The 22119-nt window shown below is 43.0% G+C and overlaps 1 protein-coding gene across 4 annotated transcripts in view; it reads right to left on the reverse strand.

The window, feature by feature from the left end:
* Window positions 1-22119, reverse strand: part of kif5ab (kinesin family member 5A, b) — a 36556-nt gene that overhangs the window by 9859 nt on the left and 4578 nt on the right. For 2 of the 4 annotated variants that reach the window (XM_041241766.1, XM_041241763.1), the window contains exons 2-24: window positions 14730-14817; window positions 13383-13456; window positions 12769-12873; window positions 12472-12520; window positions 12285-12340; window positions 11929-12016; window positions 11570-11694; window positions 11004-11108; window positions 10627-10775; window positions 10307-10455; window positions 9379-9551; window positions 8704-8772; window positions 8108-8314; window positions 7874-8020; window positions 7116-7304; window positions 6777-6894; window positions 6312-6376; window positions 6100-6209; window positions 5184-5285; window positions 4045-4105; window positions 3510-3581; window positions 2625-2729; window positions 1859-1906 (exon numbers count right to left, since the gene is read on the reverse strand). In XM_041241766.1, coding sequence (XP_041097700.1) covers window positions 1859-1906; window positions 2625-2729; window positions 3510-3581; window positions 4045-4105; window positions 5184-5285; window positions 6100-6209; window positions 6312-6376; window positions 6777-6894; window positions 7116-7304; window positions 7874-8020; window positions 8108-8314; window positions 8704-8772; window positions 9379-9551; window positions 10307-10455; window positions 10627-10775; window positions 11004-11108; window positions 11570-11694; window positions 11929-12016; window positions 12285-12340; window positions 12472-12520; window positions 12769-12873; window positions 13383-13456; window positions 14730-14817 — 2454 coding nt within the window. The remainder of the gene's footprint in view (window positions 1-1858; window positions 1907-2624; window positions 2730-3509; window positions 3582-4044; window positions 4106-5183; window positions 5286-6099; window positions 6210-6311; window positions 6377-6776; window positions 6895-7115; window positions 7305-7873; window positions 8021-8107; window positions 8315-8703; window positions 8773-9378; window positions 9552-10306; window positions 10456-10626; window positions 10776-11003; window positions 11109-11569; window positions 11695-11928; window positions 12017-12284; window positions 12341-12471; window positions 12521-12768; window positions 12874-13382; window positions 13457-14729; window positions 14818-22119) is intronic. The other 2 variants (XM_041241765.1, XM_041241764.1) reach the window with 1 other exon arrangement.

Raw genomic sequence — 22119 nt, forward strand, 5'->3', positions numbered from 1 at the left:
TAGATGCCCTTGTTAAAAACATCAGAGTGTTTTTAGCAAACTTTTATCAGTGTAAAAAAAAAAGAATCTTTTTCTATGCTTTGCTTCCTTTGATAAGACTGATTAGTTACATAACACTGCTGCAAGTAGTACAGGAGCAAGCCTAATTTAAATGGCAGGGCTATACAGTGACCCCCCCCTTTATAACCCTATAGTGGGGGGGGGGGGGGCATTGTTAAGACCATGCTATTTGTGTTCTGCTGTATTATGAGCATAATCATGCTGCTGTAATGATATTATGGGATAAATGTGAAATAAGACAATGGTGCCTGTAACAGATTTTAGGTGGACTTATTAAAGTGCTTGATTAAAGACGATTAGCTTCAGGGTCAGCTTACCTTTTCAGGATGCCTGCAGTCATTGCGAGTGCTATTTTCACCTGACTTCAGGCTCTTTAGATCTAGCTGCTTGACCAGTACCTCGCCTGGTTCAGCCACAGCGTCTTTACAAAGTGAAAGCAATGCTTTGCATCAACTTCCATTTTGTGGTCTTCTATTTTGTATTTTGGCTGCTAAATAGAATAGGCTTTCGTTTTAAACTCTTCACTTGGGTAGAGCTTCATCAGTGAGTTGTCCCTTCCTTTGCTGGTGTTACCTTGCCCTTGATTCTAATGGGATTTTCCCTCAGCACATAGCCCCACCTGGTGGCGGCACTTTATAAGCGGCAGTTTTCAATACCTTTCATAGTGGCCAGCTTTAATGTGAATTTGTAAATCGAGAGGGGGATTCATTTCTTCTTAATCTTAATTTTTCATTTTAATACATGCATTTTGAATGCAGTTAACTGCAAGCAAGCAGTTCTGTCGTACAACAAGCTATCTGTGAGGCTCCTTCCTGGGACACCGGCAAAATACATTGAAATCAATCTGATCCTTGCAACTTTCTTCTATATACATACCCCTACATTAGACTGATGGCCACGAATGTTGCAGTACCTTACATAAGTCATTCTTAAAGCATTGCTTTATTTTATCATCTACATTTTAGGTCACTTGTTGCCATGCCTTTACTATAACAGGAGGCTGTGTGGTCCAGTGGTTAAAGGGCTTGTAACCCAAAGATCCCCAGTTCAAATCCCGGCTCAGTCACTGACTCACAGGAAAACTGGTGATATCCTAAGACTTTAAAGTCTGTTTCCTTACCTTAACATCAACACAACAGGACCATGTTCACAAACTTTAAGGAATGTTTTAAGTGTTCAGGAGCAGCTCTTCAGTTCTAGAGCCTGCAATATATATATACACACACACACACACGCACACACACACACGCACCATGCTATCTGATGAAGACAGCGGATTATTAAAATAGTGTTTTTATCAGTGACTTTTCTCCTTCGTTATATATAAATGATATATAAATAGGCTTGATGTCTGTCTATATAGAAGTAAAAGCCAGCCCCATATAGGGTGTTGCCCTTAGTTTTTTTTACTGTGCATAACATGGTGCTGGTGCTTACTAATATATAAGACTATGGATGATCTGGCCTGCAGAACGTAAGGCTTCCACGGGCAGTTAGATGTGAAGAGCAGCTCTGAGCTCCCTGTCGAAGCCCCTTACTCTGGACTCGAGTGCAAACTGCTCAGAGGGACTGCAAACTCTGAACGCAGTTGGAAGCTAAAACCATCCTTCAAAGCTGTGTAAATAGGTCCACTGTCGTTGCTAATATGTTTAACGCCTTTAAGAAAAGCTGAAAAATGTAAGGCTTTGCAAAGTCCTAAAAACGGGTTACTCGGGAACGTCTTCGGGAAGCGGGAAGCCATCACACAACTGTCTTTAAAGCTCTGTTCTAGCCTTGCATTGCCAGTGCTGGTACTTACTGTAAAACTGTACATGCTATACATCTGGAAGGGGTCAAGGAGATCAACCTTGTCCAAGAGAGCAAAAGAATATGACAAGGGAAATGGTGTTGATCTTAACCTTCAAAGGACAGCAGTGAAATTCACATCATAAAAACAGACAGCACCACACCATTCAACAGGTACAACAGATCTCCTTTACAACGACTGCTCCCACACCCCCTCAGAGAAAGGGGGCTCCCCATCCAGTCCAGGGCAGGCTGCCCCAAAGTATGAAGAAGATGCAGCATATAAATATGTGTATTCATGTAACTGTATTTGTCATTTTTGATGGCGTCTCGTAGATAGGACCTTAAAATGTTATCTAAAGGACGGTACTTCCAACAGCACAGTTCCCCTCCTAACATCATTCACCAAGCCTCCTTAGCTCTAGAGGATCAGAATTTAATAGTGCAATTACAGTTTGCATTCAGCAGGTGGTGCTGTGCCCTATGTAAAAATCCCATTAGAATTTTTCTCCTAACCTGGCCGTTACACAGAGGAATTTGACAGTGATCAATCACAAAGCCCCAAATAAAAGAGAAGGCGTAAGAGGAAAGTAAAAAGCCAATCACAGGGAGCTTTTTTGAAACAGTGACGTCCTTTTATGGAAATGCATTTACCATAAAGGGATCACAGGCTTTGAATGGAGTGAAACCTGCCGTTTGATGAAATGTAAGGGGAAGAAACGTAGCAAACAGGGACCAGGTGCTGTGATGGAGTAAGGAGGCCCGGTAGAGTGTTTTACCTGTTTGTGAACCTTTGTAAGTTGGTCCAGGTTATTCTCAAGAAAGGAAATCTTCTGTTTCTGTAGGGTGTACCCCCCACTGTCATCGGGTTCCATTTCAGAACTCTGACAAGAGAAAAGAGACCAGGGTTACTGTTGGTTTCCAATGAACTTGAGACTGAGGAAATGGTTGCTAGGGTTTTCTATTTACTATTTAACCCCTGATTTTACTCCCTAATTTAGAATGTCTAATAAAGTCCAAGGAGAACTGAAGGTTCAGCGGGCGTCCTCCGATCCCACGACCGAGCCAGCTTCCTCTTCTACACCCAGGAACTCGAGAGCGGAGGTCAGCAAGCTACCGCCCTCTGGAGGACAAAGGCCAGCCCTGCAGGTGTCCACTCTGAGCTCCCTGGGTGCCTGGCTGGCAGGGTCCGCTGTACCGTGATGAGGAGAAACAATCCCTGATGGTTTTGCCTCCCAAACCAGCGGGAGCGCCAAGCCCAATGAGACACTCCCTCCGGAATTCCCAGAGAAGACATCACACAGCCAGGATGCAAACCTACATGGATTCCTTTGATACAATATTTTAAAAAGTTTAAATTTAGTGAATTTAGTTCGCGTGAAAGCTGAGGGACGTTAGCACTGGCTACGGTCAGGTACCATGAGAGTGAGTGAGCGAAAGAGGGGGAGAGAGAGAGAGAGAGAGAGAGAGAGAGGCCCCCGCTGTGAATTGGAAAGAATCTAACAATGGTCTTGGCAGTTTTAAGACCCGTTTCGGGAGTATCTAACTGCGTTATACTCATGAAACCCGACTGAAACATCTTTTAAATAGAACTTGTGAGTCTGTGACCCAGTGGCTCCTTCCAGAGGAGCACCTCCTGTAGGTGGCCCCGAATGAAGACTCACTTTTTTGACTCGAGTCGTGAGGTCTTGAACAAAAAGCTTCCGAAGGTTGTGAAGGGTCTGGAGTTCCCGGGCCTTAAAGGAATACAATTAGAATTGAAAACCAATCAACACAACTTACAAGAAATCAAACAGACAGGGGTGAAATAACTGAACCAACTACATCACACATCGGTTTGAAAAATGAACTTAAACCCATTCTGGCCACATCTTATACTGAAGCCAACTGTCTAAGTATTAAGTGGAGATTTAATACAGCCATCCATACACATAGAAGATATCCCACACATAGAGGGATTGTATCTGATTATCGTCCTTTCACAGGCACCAGTATTATCATCCACTCAACTCCTGATTTAGTTTCTAATAGTGTTACCTAAAGTACCGGAAGAATATTGAGGAACCCTTACACCCTTTCATTAACTAGTACCTTTCAGACTGGCACAATGTAAACACATTACGGACACTAACTTGTGTGATTTAATAACACTTTTGGTTCAAAGTTCTAGTCTTTTGAAGGATTGAGTTTCTAACTTACGACGGTCTCCTCCAGCCCTTGAAGGTCCTGCTTGGACTGCTCGTGCCTTTCGTGGAGAAATCTGGGACCAGGAGAAAGAAAAGCAAATTGTGAGAGCTGAAGGTTCCTATCTTTTTGTCTCTATGCAAAGGTGTCCAGTGGTGCGACGTTGCGTGGCGGTGCTCGTGTCGTGATGTGGAATGCATGTGCTGTCCGCTGTGGGCTGAGCACAAACAACCATTTCACTTGGGAACCAATTTAAGACGTGAGAATGACCGACTACGCCAACCTACAGCTACAGCCATACGTTGGGCATCACCCTATAGAATGAACACATTTTACTTCATGAAGGCGAATGAAACCTGCTGAATAATGCTACGTTAACATATTGAATTACACACACCGATTTGTAGTTTTCCATAACAAAAAACTGACTGAAATTTAAAAACGTGACCTTTCGAAATCCATTTGTACTACTATTATGGCTTCCGGTAGACCTTTGCGATATGAGTTACTTTGATTACATGATGCTAAATAAAATATCTAAATTATTTTCATATAGGTTTTTAAATTTTTTTTATTATGTCTCAATCCTAAAATTCTAGGCGATGCAAAACTTTTGGCCACAGCTGTACGTTCACTTTAATTGCATTAGCTTTCCAATGATGGACAAATCTTCTACTGCACAGAAGTCAGCTCAGCTGATTAAGTATAACGTGGTGGTGGAATTTGAGCTGAGTTTAATACAGTAATCCACAGCTCAAAGCATCGAATCAAAACCTAGACCATTCATTTCAAAGCAGAAAGACAATATACACTGAAATACATTGCTATGAGAATCTATACACTGAAATACATAAGCTAGCTCACAATGTTTGTATGTATAATCAGTCCAAAGAAACGTGGCAGAATTCTGAATTCAAGCTAAGAAATCATAAAATATCATGCCAATTCAGAAACAGTCAGATAAACGTAATTAAATAACAACCACTTCGACTGGAAGTTTTTCTCAATGTCTTGAAATACGTCCCGTCGCAAACGGTCGCCTTTAACCGTATTCCGTTTCTGTTAGCATTTCTACTGCTCGTGCCGAGTCAGACAGACCTGAAACCCAAAAGGGGGGTTAGCTGGAGATGAGGGACAGTAAATAAGAGGCTCACGTAAGCTCCTGGAGTTGAACGCTTTTATCATGCTCCTGGCTTCTCAGCTTGTCGAAATCGGAGTGCAGCTGGTCCAGTTCCAGCTGGAGCTTCTGGTTACGGCTGCAGAGAGGAGGAGAGACTGAGGGGGTTAGGAAGAGGAACATTTATACAGCAAACAGACGTCTCAAAGTGAAAACAAATCAGACACCCATTACATACTATAATCTACACAGCTTACAAACTGCTATAACCATCGTTAGGAATGTATTTATTTTCATGGATTTCACAATTTCTGTGAAATGTACCCACTGCTGTTTAATATGTAGTTCCCTGTGAAAATTCCCATTTCTGAAAGAATAACGTAAATATACATATTTACCACTTAAAATTCAATACAGCAAACGTTTGCCTTATAGACGCGCTACACTGCATTTCGGAACCTGGTAGCTGGTTTGGTTTACTTCCGGTAAGTGACTGAACACAATGACTGAGCTCCAGGATTTCTTTAAAATGTCTTCAACGGAAAAGACACCAGCGGCATCAAAGATCGGAAACATTTCTGCTAAAGATCGCTCTGCCCAGCACAGGAAGGGGACACTTCACGTGGCCATTGTTATTTTTACATTATATTTCTGGTTTAATTAGCACAATGACAGTGTGGTTTAAACATAGGTCAGTACATATATACATTCTCTTGTCAAAGCTTGATATAATACATCTGTCGAAACCATGTCTTTGAACACTTGACATTTGTTCTTTCCATGCATAGTTCACTGAGCACATAATTCAAACTCCCTCACTCCCAGTTATTCTCCACTCAGAGCTATAAAACTCTCTCACTCCCAGTTATTCTCCACTCAGAGCTATAAAACTCTCTCACTCCAGTTGCCGGTCCCCTTGGTACAGACGATCACGGCCTCTCTCTAGAACTTACTCAGTGAGCTCGTCAATGATCTTCTGCTTCTCGTTGATCTCGTCGCGCAGACGGCCCAGCTGCTTGTGATGAGACTCACGGTGACTCTCCATCTGCAGCTCCAGCGCTCTCTGCATGGAGAGAGAGAGACCGTCTTTATTCACCGCTATCCATTCCGCCTTCTCTTCTCTTATAATCTCACTGCTCTTGATACATTTACACTGTTCTGTTACCTTCACATCATCAGCCTCCTCGATGTCCTTCTGTTTGTCATTCTTGGCTACATCTTGCATTGTTTCTGAAAAAAGATTGATACAGAAATGTAAGTTTCAATGTAACATATATGTGTGTGTGTGTGTGTGTGTGTGTATATATATATATATATATATATATATATATATATATATATATATATATATATATATATAGCTTACACAGACTAGGGGTGAACTATGCATAAATTAAGAACTGCTACTGCATTCACTTAGATAGGACCTCGGTTTTACATCTCATCTGAAGGACTCACACATTCATACACACACACACATACACATAGCAAAGAGGCAACACGTCCCCCAAGAGCAGTGGCGCCCCAAACGCCATCCGTCGTAGCCATTATTGCAAATGCATACATGATAATATTTCCGGTTTCAGAGTCTCTGGCTTTGCTGTGATATGCAGCGTGTCTGCAGCAGTACCTTGTGTCTGCAACTGGGCCAGCTCTTCGCTCAGGGAGTCGTAGGAATCCTCCAGCTGCCTCTTCTTCAGCTCCATGTTCTGCATGTACTCTGTCAGAGACCGGATCTTAGCCTCGTGCTGCAGGGAAAACGGGCAGAAACCTCTGTGAGCTGGAACAACCCGACTCTCACCCAGGGGGCTGCTGTTAAACAGTGATCAATCTTCTGCTTGTGTGTGTCTCTTCCTGTGTCTGTCTGTGTCTCTGTCTGTCTCCATGTGCCTCTGTGTCTGTGTGTCTCTGTGTGTGTCTCACTATGTATCTGCGTTCGTCTCTCTGTCTCTGTCTCTGTGTGTTGTACCTGTGATATGAGCAGCTGGCAGGAGGACAGCTCTCTCCCAGTCTCCTCCATCTTGCGGTGGCACTCCACCTGCAGATTCTCCAGCTGCCGACAGCGCTTCACCATCGACTTCACCTCCGACTTGATCTTACTGATGTAGAGTCGAGCCACAGTGAACTCTTCTTCTATAGCCCCGCTGATCTCGATCGGCTGCCAGGGGAGAGAGGGCAAGCTTAACCATCATGGGCTCTGTAGCTCAGACCATCCCTATATTCTATTAGAAATCACGGGACAGTCATTCAGAGAGCAGTCCCTTGCTATGATGCTTATTTAAAAACTGTACGGATGACCTCCTTCAGCTGTCTAAATATCTGCATAACAATATGAACGTTTTCAATATCGGAATACATAGAGAGATAAGGAGCGACAGATAATGAAAATATTTACAGCTTAAGTCACAACAATGGGTGAAAAATCTTGCGCCAACTACGCCAGCCATCAGTTTTCTGAAAACAAACTTAAAACTCAATGCAGAAAAATCCATGTGCCCAACACAAGTACCGAAAAAATATTAAGACATCCTTACACCCTTTCATCAACTAGTGCCAACCTCACTGGCATACCGTAAACACACTGCGTACACTAACTTGTGTGACTTAATCAGACTTCTGGTTCAAAGCTCTTGTCTTTTGAACGTTTCAGCCGCAGTCCTTCCTTGGCAGAGGGGCAGGGAGTCCGACTGGGTTATAAACAGCGCCCGCACACCAGGCTGCTCTCACCAGTTTGATTTCCCCGTTTCCCACGATGGCGCTGAATTCGCTCAGATCCTTCATCAGGGCGTTCAGGACCTCAGCGATCCTCTTCCTCTGGTGGCTGCTCATTTCATGCATGCGATGCAGCTCAGCCTCCAGAGCGATCAGGTGGGCCTGCAACACACAGGGAGGATAACTCAGCATTCAGGACTTATAGCTTTCAGCACTCGGTCACACCAAAGTGCAGGGTTACCCTCTCACCATTTTCTGGGCCAGCTCGTCGGCCAGCAGCTTGTTCTGCAGGTTCCTCTCCTCCACCTCCACGGATTTCTGGTCGTAGTTCACAGCCAGCTCCTCCAGGGCCTGCAACACCTCCTTCACCTCGTCCTTCGCTGAGTCGTTCTCCGTCTGCAGCCGGCCCAGCTCCGTCTGCACCTTCTCCTGGTCACCGCGGGTGGAGGCCAGGAGCTGAGAGAGAGGGAGAGAGACAGAGAGGGGAGAGGGGAGAGAGGAGACAGTGAGAGAGAGAGGGGAGATGAGACAGTGAGAGAGGGGAGAGGGGAGAGGAGACAGTGAGAGAGAGAGGGGACAGGGGAGAGGAGACAGTGAGAGAGAGAGGGGAGAGGAGAGAGGAGACAGTGAGAGAGGGGAGAGGGGAGAGAGAGATACAGCGAGGGGAGAGGAGATAGTGAGAGAGAGAGAGGGGGAGAGAGATACAGTGAAGGGCAGGGGAGAGAGAGAGCTAGGGAGAATGAGAGGGAGGCAGTGAGAGGTAGGGAGGATGGGAGAAAGTGAGAAGCAGGGAGAATGGAAGAGAGACAGTGAAGGAGAACGCAGACAGCTGTGGCAGTCTTTACCTCATCCTGGTCCAGCATCTGTTCCTTCAGCTTCTCAACGAGCTGGCTTTGTTGATTAATCTCATCATCCTGGAACCGAGGAAACACACACACATGTCAGACTGGCTGGAAACCATCAGTCACTCACTATTTCCACTCACCTCTTTGAGAAATGTATTGCCTGAGCATTAGTGACATTTGAACAGCAAAAGCAGCATCTGCTCTTCTGTGAAACGCATTGCCCTTGCACTCACACACCTCAATATATGTTCAATTCATAAGTGGGAGATCCAACATTTCCGCTGAGAAAGACCATATACAGTAAGTCAGATCTGTAGATGCAATATAGACAGTATTCTTTTTGTCTCCAGGGAAATCAATCATTTATTGAATAAAATTGCCATCCCACCACCTACCACAGCATCTAGCTGTTCAGAGAAAAACAACAATAAACATTTTGTTACCTGTCTGAAAAAGGAGTTACAAGTGACTGAAAAATGTAATCCGATTACAGTAACGTATTACATTAACATTTTAGTACCTTGCTGCAGATGATACTGTATTTAAATATCAATTTTGCATTGTAGCCCTGTCTGCCCTGTAACACCACGCAAGTCGCCTTGGATAAAGGCACCTGCCAAATAAATAAATAAGTAAATAAATAAATAAATAACGAGGTCTTGTGGGCGTGGTTACCTTGTCGTCGAGCTGCTTGTAAAGCTTGCGGATCTCTTCCTCGTATTTCTGGCGCTCCTCCTCAGAGATGCGCACCACGATGGAAGAGGCGTTGTCATTGACAGGGGTCTCGTCACTCATGTCCACCTTCCCTGGACTGTTGCTCAGCTGCTCCGTCTCCGGGACATTCTCCCCTGAGAAGACAACCAGGAAACGGAGCTTGAGAACAAAGCTTCTGCTATCCCAACGCTACCAGGGGAGGCTGCGCAACTCTTTAATGCGGGCGTGTCATGTGTTACTTTGTTACAGTTTTATTGTCCTGAGCACAGATAAGACCTGAATCTGTGGCGCTACATGGCAGCCTGTAGTGGTTTTCTTACTGGCCATTGAAAGAAGTGAAACTGAAGCTGTAGCTGTGTAAAAAAATCATCCAAAGTAGCACTTCATGGTGCTGTGATCCATTTGCTCCAGTGTTTCTTGTAACTGTTAACCCAGCAGCTGCAGTTACAGAACATGCATAGCCATTCACGAATAATCGCGGGTGAGACTGGAACTCTCGTAACTCAATGGATATATAACCACAGGGAGAGTTGCATGAGCTAACTGCATGAAGAGATATAATTAGGAACAAAAAAAAACGTTGAAATAGATTTAAAAGGAGTTACATCTGCAGCCGTCTCCTCTATGTTAAAGCTTGGATTTCTATTCATTTTGATTTACCAACACAACTGAATGCATTCAGGATGATATATATATATATAGATCTGCAAGACCTTAAGACCTTTGCTGGATGCCAACCGCAAACCACCTGGTTCAGAGACGAGCGCCTTACCAGCCAACTAAAGAGCAAGCCCCGTGGTGGGCAGGTAAGGACAGATGCTGATGTCAGTAAGCTGAACTCATGAGCCGCATGTGAGGAGACCCTTCACAAGCGAGTCTGCCTACTCACCATTGCGCCAGCGGTTCAGTTCAGCCTCCAGTCTCTGGATGGTCTCCTTCAGCGTCTTGTTCTTCTCCTTCTCCTTCTCGAACTTCTTCTTCCACTGTTCGGCGGTCAGCTCCAGGTTCAAACAGGCTGTGTTCCTGATGGTCTTGGCTCTGCGGGGGGGATAGGAAATGGGATTCGGGGTTTTAACATCAAGAGGAACCTGGATTTTGCTTCCCTGGTTAACGATGGACCTTGCTTCTTGCAGCGCCCTGCATGTAGCTGTTCCTTCCCAGAATTCAACTGGAAATTTACTGCATTCACTGGAAATTCACTGCATTCACCTCTGTCCAAACATGAGAGTTGACTTGGTCTCTGCCTCGTTGTAGCTGGATGGGGAGCAGCAGATGAACATGGTGGTCCGGCAATTGCCCCCCAAAGAGTCCTGGAGGATTCGGGTCATTTTACTGTCCCGGTACGGCACGTGGGTTTTCTAAAAAAAAGGGACAATCGGGAAACGGTCAGAGATCTTATATAATTTCCCATTTATAATTTTTCGTTACATGGGACACTACAATGTGGCGTGTAATTCCATATGTTAACATAACATTATTCAGCAGGTTTAATTCCACTTTATGAAGCAAAATTAGTTCATTCTATAGGGTGATGCAAAAATTCCTGGTTAAATTAATAATAAAAATAATAAATCCAACGAACTTACGGTTCCCTCGGCCAGCGCTGAAATGACGTTCCCCAGAGAGGACAGGGACTTGTTGATGTTTTTGGCTTCGTCAAGGACTGATCCTTCAGCTCCAGTCTTGCTAACCTGTCATAGGACACCACAAAACAATTGAACCTCCTGGGTATGTTGCTAGAAAGCCTAAGATAGACTTGCTCTCACTGCCAATGTCATAGTGTGACGATTACATTGTTATGTTTTGAGTGCTGTACATGACAGTGTCTGGTGTGAGAGACTAAAGGTCACTCGAGATTCTAATGATGGAGAGAGAATTCAGTGGAAATGGAGGAACGTATAGGAACAATACTGCTTCAGGAGGGAACTCATGAGACACAATAAAAGTCTTAAGATGAATTCCCTGAAGTGTGTGTTTGTGGCCTCTCAATGAACCTGCAGCAGACTGTCACGGACCCCTCATCGTGACCTCCGAGCGGCGAGTCCTCACAATAGCTAAGAGGTTAACAGTTTTACTAAGACTTTCATCCTCGGTCTGGTCACTTCTACTCGCCGTTCTAAAGCGCTGCAGTGTTGCTATTCTTCTTCCTCACCTTCTCACTCCCAGCCAGATCCACAAGGTAGAGCTTCCCACTCAGCTTCTGCTCCGTCTCCACGTGCTCCTGCTTGATGTTGATCAGGAAGATGCTGTGACTGCGGGAGCTGTGCTCGTTCATGTCTGGGGAGAGCGGGGAGAGGTTGGAGAGAAGGGGAAGTCAGAAGATGGGAAAGGGTTAGGGAAGAGAGAGGCGAGGGAGGTGGGGTGAGACAGGAAGGAAGAGAAAGGTATGCATCTAAATACTGCGTGTAGTCGTTTGAGAAGAAAACCGCTTGCAGAAGTTCAGAAGAAATTCTAGCCTGCAGCTTTTTCACCAAACAGGAAGGAATCTGGCTACGAGGGGGCGGTACTCACTTGTGACGGCAACGTGGCGATTGGCTTTGCCCTCGTCAATCACATCCATCACTTCATCTGGGCTTGAGACGAACCGTTCAGTGCAGCCCTGGTGAGACAATTACAAACACTGACGTCATTAGCTAACGAACTACAAAGTGGATCCACTTGCTCTTAATAAGTTGAAAATGCCCCTTAATTTGTGCCAGTTTAAGAGGCATGCAAAAATCTAAATAACTGAATTTCATGTTATTACTTTACTACATTAAAAAAGTCTTTATCGTTACAGCACACTGGACCAGTCTACTTAAGCTGATACCTTCTTTAAGGGGTATTTTGGGGTTACTTTACTGTATACTGAGATAAAGAGACCTTACCTTAACATATGGGACTCTGTTCTTGTCCTCATGGACAGCCAGGTTGGTCTTAGTAACTGAAAAGAGACATTAAGACTGCTTGAAGTCCCATATCACTGTTAACAGTGGACTATACACTGTTTCGCATGTGCTAGCAGATTTGAGAATTGTTGCTGGATCCTGGTTTCAGAAGAATAAAGGAACCTACCATCAAGAAGATCCCTTATTTTGTCCATGTAGATTTCGAAGTAAGAGACCTGCAATTTTAAAAAAAAGCGAAACAGGATTAAATCATTCAGTTCACTTTGATTAGATTTATTGCCTTGCGTTTTAACTGTTACAATGTATCACTGTAGAATGGGGTTCTGCTTGCAGCGTCTTGGAATATTTGCACAAAAGACACTTAAGAAATAAAAGTTGTAACTGGCTCTATGAAGCCTCAGTATCTCTGATCTGATTTCAGGATGACAGGCCATATGGGAGTCAAGGGCAAATCTGTGCCTACCTTAATATGAAACTCAAGGTTCTCGTCCATAGCGAAAATGTGGTTAAAGATATCCTGGGCAATTCTGGGAATGATCCCCATGTGTTGGCCATCGTGCAGCTTCCCCTGAAACAAGAAGCAAACATCAGCACCTGAGAGCTCTACACTTATCACAAGACAGGGGCATCAACCACATTGCAAATCACCTCTGCGAAATAAACCAGACCCGGTTTTTACATACATCACAATACTGGCACATAACAAATGAGCAGGGGGGGAAATAAGACTCCCATTGCATAGCAGTTTGATCCATTCCTGGTGTTACTATGAGTTTAATAAGACCTAAGCTTATTACTGTAGCTATACACTGTGGCTAATCAGAATCATTTTAAAAACTGGAATGGAGGAAACGGCCATGCAACAGGAGTCTTATTTCCATCTCTGAGGAGAAATAAACCTGTAGTTACATATATCTTAAAACTCCTTTTTTAGGTTATCAAGAATATCAGAAGCTGCTACTGGCTGTGGCAGGGATGTGTGTGTGTGTGTGTTATTAAGATAAATTAGCATTATGAGAATCGCTGCTCTCTTTGCTATTGTGTTGGGGATGCTTGACTGCAGAAATGAAATCTCACCTCCATGGTGTGGGTTTTTCCAGAGGAAGTCTGTCCATAGGCAAAGATGGTCCCATTGTAGCCTCCAAGAACATCTACAGAACACAAAAAAAAAAACAGGAACACGTTACAAGTAAACCCTTTAAGGGACAAGGGACGTGTGTGTGTCTCACAAATAAAACAATGCTAACCAATCAGGTGCACGAAGCAGGGTTTCAGGTTTGCTGACAGGTTGGATATGGTCATCCAAATTGTCAGTTTCCCTCCTCGTGATACTTGAGTCAAATGTATTTTAAGAAGAAGCCGTTTGAACAACTCTTTTTACTAGCCTTAGGAAGTTTTGTACATAATTTAGACAGACGGCAGCAGATTTAATACAGAGCGGAGATCAGACACACAATACCGCTGCCATTCTTAAATCTCTCTTTAAATTACCCATATACAGTAATTGAACAGCTGCCACAGTGCTGTGTGTGAAAGATAATGATCTAGAAAAGGCATTGAAAGTCTAGCTCACTGAATCATCTAGGTAATATTTATATATATATATATATATATATATATATATATATATATATAGTGCTGAAATAAGCTCCAAAGCACCTTAAAAGCACAAATATTAAACCTATGTTGGTTTATCAAAATGGGATATTAAAAACGCATTTACAGTATAGAGCTACTTACAGTACGAAATATCTGATTTGTTGTTAATGGATTTCTCTTGTTCACTTTGTATCATTTTGGCTCAACTGGGATAGATTTCCCATGAAGTTCGGACGGGGAGCACTAAAAGCCTGCATGGCTCCAGTCTTCTGTGTATTGATCCTGGACATTTTTGTTCAGTTGTGTTGTTTGCAATTATTTACAGAACTTCCTGAGGCTAAAGTTCTCTTTCCCATGAGAGAGAGAGAGAGAGAGAGAGAGAGAGAGAGAGAGAGAGAGAGAGAGAGAGCTCCTCACTCCTGACCCGAACACCCCCCTGCCTGCTATTCAGTCCTGGGCCTCTCTCAAGCAGACTGACATTTGTGCCAAATTTAATTGAAACCAGCTAATTCATTTAGAAGATAAAGGCGCCATCAGTCCAATAAATATACCTGTGTTTAACAGCAGAAAAGGGTGCAGGGTTTGACCTTTCACATATTACTGGGGCTGAGTTTAGTCAGCACTGTTTATGGGGGGGTTTATAGGGGTTTAAATAAAACAGGAACACATCGAACTGTGAGAACATGGCTTTCAAGATATTGCACGATTAAACATAACATTTATCAAAGCAGAAAAATATAAACGTGTTGAATATCTGAGAATATGTGTCATTGATTCATGACTGAATAGTGCAGACTGATGCATTTGCATGCCCTCTTTCCTCACCTTTGACGATCTGCTTGGCACAGGTGTTGTAGACTTGTTCCTGAGTGGTGTTAGTTGGGAACACTTTATCAAACACATACGACTTGCCCTGTAAAGAGAACACAGGGTGCACACACTGGTTAGGCAGAGAAACTGGAGCTTGACGGGACTGATGGAAGCAAACGGAAATCCCATTGAACAGCATACAGACTCAAACTGAGCTTTCTGGTGGCAGGTTTCAACCCCACTGCCGAGTAATTCAAACCGTGAAGAGAAAAGAAAAAACACGATGATAATCATGCTTTCGATAGCAAAATAATAAAATACCGAAGGTTCTTGTTTCACTTGAAATGAATACATTAAAATCAGAACATGTGAAACACTTTTGATGGTAATTCACATTAGGTAAGATTTGACCCACAAAACCAGTGTACTGTGCCCGCGATGGCATCTTACATAACCTACTGCAATTCTGATCTAGTAGCAGAGAGAATAAAGTCATTACAACCTGCTACTGCACTCCGTTTTTGTGCCATTTGATAAATCTGCATTTTAATGCCAGCAGTGAGCATGGTCCTCTGATGTAGAAAAGTCTGATCACATTTGGGCCAATAGTAGAATCTTTCAGCTTGTACTGGCCCTACTCTGTGGACACATTGAGATCTTTCTTTCTTTCTTTCTTTCTTTCTTTTTCTTTCTTTCTTTCTTTCTTTCTTTCTTTCTTTCTTTCTTTCCCAGCCTCCGTCTACGTTTTACCAGAAAATCCAGCCTGATCAATATAAAAAGAAGACAGAACTTCAAACAAATGTTTTCTGACAGGCCTACAGTTACCAGTGCAGACCACCTGGCTTCTTGCCTCTTGTGGGCAGCTCTTTGTCTGGTGAGAACTGCCTGTCAGAAGAAAATAGACAGATTACTGGAAAACTACAGAGGGCCCAATCACCACGGCAACAGTGGACAGGCCGTCAGAGCCCCTATAAAAGTCCCCCACAGCAAAAGCCTAGCAAAGTGTAATAAAGCACAGTGAAAGCATGGTAAAGCATATGTAAGCATTGTAAAGGATAACGGGGTATGGTAAAGGATATTAAAGAAAGCATGGGAAACACCTCACAAATACAGTGTCAGGGAGGAACTGCACACAGAGAAGAGAACGATATTAAAAACAATCATATCCCAACCAGACGACAGGGCTTTCATAGTTCAGCAGTGGTGACTGCTTGTTATGAACTATAGAAAATGCAGTGAAACTGTCCCAGTGACAAGGGATCAAAGTCTGCAATGAAAAGCGATGCAGAGGAAACAGAGGCTGGGAAAATGGGTTTTAAAACCTCAGGGATGAACCTTTTCATCTAATGGATCTGAGTTAGCTTTCTCAGTCAATAACGTGACACAGACAGACATGCACTCGCTTCTCGCAGTCCGAGGAAACGTCTAGGTGGAAAAACAATGCGATTTTAAAAGGACTGGTAAGAGCTAGCTAGGTCACTACTGGCCATCCTTTGCTTCTGTTGTAGAGGTTATAGGTTATTGCACAGATTCACTCCAGCGATCTTTTTGCAACCGTGTGACCTACAGCAAAGGAACAAGCCTGCTGCAGGTTTTCTATTGCATTATAGTTGCATTTCTATAAAAAATATCAACATATGGTGCCTGCCAAAAATCATACCACGTTGAACTGGCAGTCTTGGCATTCGCCACTGGGGTAAAATGAGGAACAAAAGAGCCACGTCAAAGCCATTGTGCATTGCCAGTAAATTGATAATATCTGCAATACCACTGCCCCTCTGGAATGGGTTTTAAAAGTGCTTTAAACAAAATGATAGTTCCAAAACTAAAATGCAAAAACCCCCCAAAAAACAGGATAAACAGTTTGGCCCTAAATAACAGCATAGCTGGATTATTCCAACAGACAATGCTTGCTCTATGAAGGTTGATCTGTAAATGCCCTTGGGTTAACATTGAGTCACAGTGACCCGACTAGACCAAGAAAGGCTTCTCTGGACGACACAAAGAAGCATGTAAACAGCGATGCTCTTTGTCTCCCATCAAAAGGCACTGCGGAGATGAAACAGATGGCTACGGCTAGAAGGATTTCTGTACCATAGCTCTCAGATCGCTCTGCACATTCTGACCCCTCATTAGAAACTCGGTCCTGTCCATTGCTGATCACGTCAAGCTCTGAGAACCTAAAGAGCACATTGCAACATTAAAAAACAGAATTTTCACACAGAAGAACTGAAATATTGCTGCAAACAGTATTTATAATGCAGATATGAAAGCAATCACATTGTGAATTAATGTCCAAGCGCCAGTGAAGAATGAAGGTATTCTCCACATTACAAAACAGGGACCAGCCATAATAATAAGATAATAAGAGGTACAGTAAGGACACTTTACAACATTGGTTAAAACGCCTATAATGAGAGACCAGTGGTAATGTTAGCAAAGCTAATAAGAGGGAAGAAAAAACCATAGTTATCAATACTTTGAGTGTGTGTTTATTTCCAATTGTTATTTCTAACATTTAGGGCTTTTTCTCATTTATATTTAAAAAGTCAAAGCAACACATACTTGCACCCAGAGATGCTATACAAAACCAAAAGGAGAGACTGCATTTTCACAAGGACAGCTTGTTCCAGATATAACCAGATTGCCTATTTGCACAATTACACAGTAATGCAATCTGGAAGACAGTGCGACAGTGTTATTGGGTGTCTCTGCAAGTATATGTGGAAATATCCAGCCAGCGTCAATTAACTTAAGCACATAGCAACCGCCTCTTACTCTGTGCCGACAAACAGCACTGTTTGCAATCGAGGGTTCGTTTAAATCTTCCTGCACTGTCATTACATTTAATTAGCAAACTTCTACTTCTTTTGCATTCATAGAATTTTAATTTTGGTGACGGCTTTAATAGCAATCAACCAGCTGCTTTCCCTAATGACTGGCATGCCTTGCAGCCAGTAAGATGCTTTGCCTCTGAAAGCACTTTCGAGGTAAGCCAAGAAGTGCAAGAATAATAAACTTCCTGTAAGGCAAGGCAAGCAAACTGAGAACTTCCTTTAACTTAGTATAGTACCAGACGTCATGTTTTAAAATGACTTTCGAAACAGCACATTTGAGACCTTGATAGAGCATTTTTAAAACGTGTTGTTACCTACAATCACTTTAACGTTGACGCATCACCTAGCATTGCCAAGGATACAGCCTCTGGATCCAGAGTGATATTTTGATATTTTGTAGCTTTATATTAAAGTAGTCTGGGGCTTGGAAACAGAGATCATAAATAAAAGAACAACAAACAAACAAACAAAAGCCTGCAGACACTAGCGTCACCCTGTCACCCACTAAAGAGACTGTTCTGCTATTTAAATTTGAGTCTGTCTGCCAGGTGAATGAAGAAAACATTTATTCCGTCAGTTTGTGTTTATTCAGACATGAATGACAGCTCAGCCGAGGCCAGAACCGTGCTTGATATGCAGAGGGAGAGAGAGAGAGAGAGAGAGAGTGGAGAAAATTATCTTCAGTGGCAATGCAGTTACTATCAATCCAATGCAAATGCACTAAAGTTGCCACAGGAAGCTCCAATGGTAGAATGGTGCTACAGTGTACAGTATATAAGTTTCAAAAGTCGACGTGCTATTTAAGAATACAACGCCACAAAGGCTGGGTAAAACGCTTCCTGTAAATCCTGCAGGGGGTTCTGTAGCACTAGAATGCGGTCACAGTTTTTGCACTGTTAAGATTGTAGTCTTGTAGTTGTTCAGGGTGTTTCTTAATGGAATTACTCAAACACAGCGGTTTTTATTTGATCGGTGTCCATGTGCTTTGAGTTCAGGAGCCGCCCTTCAGTTCTAGTTGCCTGCCACAGACTTGTGTACTGTAGGCTAGATCAGCCAAAGTGTTTTAATACTAGTTACCGACAGCACCATCTAGTGCTGGCGGGGGTCCAATCACAGTCCTGGAGGGCTGTTATTCCACTCCAGGTTTTGAACAGGTAAAATGGTACAATTAACTGCTTCATGGTCTGGATGCAAGTTTAATTGATTCAATTAACACTTTAGAACCGAGTTAGAACAAAGACCAGGAGGGGAAGAGCCAACTTTAAACACCTCTGATCCAATGTAAAAAAAAATAATAATAAAAAAATCCAACTGTGCAATATTTGTTCATTTGTTGTGTTGCTGGTAATGCTAACCTGTGCAGATGTGAGATCTACAGGTAAGATTAATGGCGATATTGCATTAGCTGAGACCCTGTCACAGCCTTGGTAGTCACTCAATTGAGCATGCAGGGGGAAGATGCTGCAGTCTGGTCCACCCTCTCTGATCTCCTGCCTACATCAGATTCACGTCTGTTGGAAGCAGTCCCAGTCTTGTGCTGCAGTGGAAAGGCAACCATCCTGATAACTGCAGGGACCGAGATCATCCCTGGCTGTATCTCCACAATACCATCCTGACTAGGTGACGCAGGGGGCTAATGAGAAAGTGGGATACAGTGTAGTTATATTTTACATCATCCATATGTCTGGAAAACCACAAAACCGCTATTGAGTGTCTCAGATGGTGGGGAAATACGGAGTCGTCTCTCTGTCTGTATATCCGTCCCTCTGTATCTCATACACTTTTACAGGGATCTTGAGATATTCCACATACTATAAATCTATGATTGTAATATGCTTTACTGTGACACTAACATCTCACGTGCTTGCGTGACGACAGCTAGATCATAGACAGCAGTTATCCAATAAGAAATCGAATATTGAACAAATGTAAAGTTCTTCTCTGTATCCCCTCAATAGGTAGTGCTACTGTCCTAAGCAAATCTTATTAACATTGGACATGCAGTTCTCTTATGTACCTCCGCTGTATCTTCATAACTAAGCAACATTCATTTCAGTCTCAGAAATCCTGTCTTGCTATAGTGTTCTTGTTAATTCAGCTGGGAGCTGTCCAGGTGCTGAAATCTTTTCCAGACTTGCCTTCCATCTGGCAATCTGCAGCCGCAGCAATTAGACAGCAAGAGTGGATTCTCAGCGCCAAAGTGGGGAAGAACGTGCTGAAATAATCTTAACAAACTGGCACGAACTGCACCACAAGATCACAAGATAGTCGTACTAATAGCTAGCAACTCATCCTACCTCCCAGGATGTTCACATTAAAATCTTAATTTCTGGCACCAGCAAAATCAGCAGCAAGGAAACTTGGTTAGGGCTTCATTATTTTATGAGAATCTGATGAGGAATCTGTCTTTACATGTGCATATGTTCACCCTGTAAATCTGCACAGTAATTTTGCTATGGGTATACTGTGGATTGACCTTGCTTTACCAGGATTTGCCATGTCTTTCAATCCACTTTACCATACCTCTCTGGGCTTTACAGTGCTTGCCTATGCTATACTACTCCTGATCAGACTCTGTAATGAATTTACCATTGTACACTTTTAAAAGGGTATATCTAAAACTTATCCAATTGTGATCAATCTTGGTTACCACAAACTACCACAATCTGGGGTGTATGAATCTGTCAGCCTGTCTATCTGTCTGTGTGTCACCATTACATTCGTACATGTAGGACTTGATGATTATTAACAGCCAATAGATGTGTATGTTGCAGTGACAGTATGTTTTTAACTTACTTCATTCTTCAGTAATATTTTTAGCTAAGGTCATTTTGTCCATAATATGCTGAATCAGCACAATGCGGCTAATAGACTTTACACACACTTGAGCGGCCATATCCATGGCAACACCCCCCCCCCCCCCCCCCCCCCCCCCCCCCCACGGGAAGACTCTCCAGCTGCCATGGAAACACAGATTGAAAACAACAGGAGGGCCTGACCCAGAGAAGAGAAATGCATCATGAGTGATTACCACACTACCTGGAGCATGGAGCCCTTCACTAACTGCAACAGGGACCACAGCAAAGGCTCGAGCTGGCACCAAATATGCAGTTACAGTTGTTAAAGTATTGGCGTCACCTAGGTGGCGCTATAGGTTAAAGCACTCGCCCATCACTTCTGTGGGTTTGGGTTTGAATTCGGTGTCTTAATATTTTTGAGCGTAAAATGATCAAGGCCAAATATTAGTGTACACTTAGGTAAGGTTACCATATGACTCTGTGCACCCTAGCACAGTCTGGGACAGTTCAGGCTTTTCAACTCACACTGCAATGCATTTTGGTATATTTTACTTGTTTCAGAACAAGACTTATCAGAATGCATTTAAGTAATACAGTAAAAGACGCTCCTCATGTTGTAACTGGTACTACACCAGGTTAAATAAATCTCTGTTCCAAGTTCAACTAATCTTACACTTTATTTGTCACCTGAAGATTCACTTTCAACACTTCCTGTCATTAACCAACCGCTTCCCCTCTTGACTGACATGCCGAGGTGAAGTGACCCAGGAAGTGCAAGGGTAACCGACTTCCTGAAAGCATGACAAGCAAACTGAGAACTTTCTTTAACCCGGTGTAGTACCCAATGTTTTCAAATGGAACAGCAGCTTTGCTATTGTGAGTGTTTCTCACAAAATCTGAGATCAACACAGTGCAACTGTGTTAGATACAACCACTTTGAAAATTCAGACCGAGAGAAAGAGGTATTATTAAGAGGGTGGGGGAGTCATTAATGTCTCATATTGCGTTGCAGTAATAGATTCCTATTGAAGGCTAGTGATTATGCTCACCGCTGCATTGCTGAAAGCTGGCTTCTCAAATAGCTGAGTCTTCTAAAAAGCATGTACTTCTTTGTAGCTTTTATTCTTTCTCAGGAGTTCTTTGCGCTGAACGCGAGTGTGTGTGTGTGTGTGTGTGGGGGGGGGGGTTTCCGATGAGTAACAATGCATTTTGATGGTTCCTTGCAAACTAACGCTTTCTAACCAAGGTCTGATCCACAAAGCACGAGTGTGTTACTGGACTGGCATTATGATATGAACAGTGCACACCTACTGTACTGTGTTGTAATAAAGCCTTCCTTTACATTGTCAGCAGGTGGCACCTTTATAAAAAGCTTACCATAGTAAAAGCACAGCAAAGTGTAATAAAGCACATTGAAAGCATGGTGAAGCATAGGCAAGCACTGCAAAGAACATGGCAAACCTGGGTAAACTATGGCAAACTCATGGTATAAACATGGAAACACTGCAAAAATACTGTGCAACAATACCCTGGTAACCTTTTATAAGGCTAGGGACACCGTTGCTAATCGGGAGAGCACTGATTCAATGTGCTTGAGTCTGTTCCCATATCAAAAATACATTGAAATTTCAACAGAGGAAGGATCTATATCTATATCATTTTGCCTTCAAGTGACGACAGAAATTACATACTTCACATGGAAGTAACTGTTTTCCAGCCTCTTATCCTCATGAGGCTGCTGCATGCTTGAGCTCATCGATTCCCGACCTC

This window comes from Polyodon spathula, unplaced genomic scaffold (genome assembly GCF_017654505.1).
Source record: "Polyodon spathula isolate WHYD16114869_AA unplaced genomic scaffold, ASM1765450v1 scaffolds_812, whole genome shotgun sequence".
NCBI classification, from domain to species: domain Eukaryota; kingdom Metazoa; phylum Chordata; class Actinopteri; order Acipenseriformes; family Polyodontidae; genus Polyodon; species Polyodon spathula.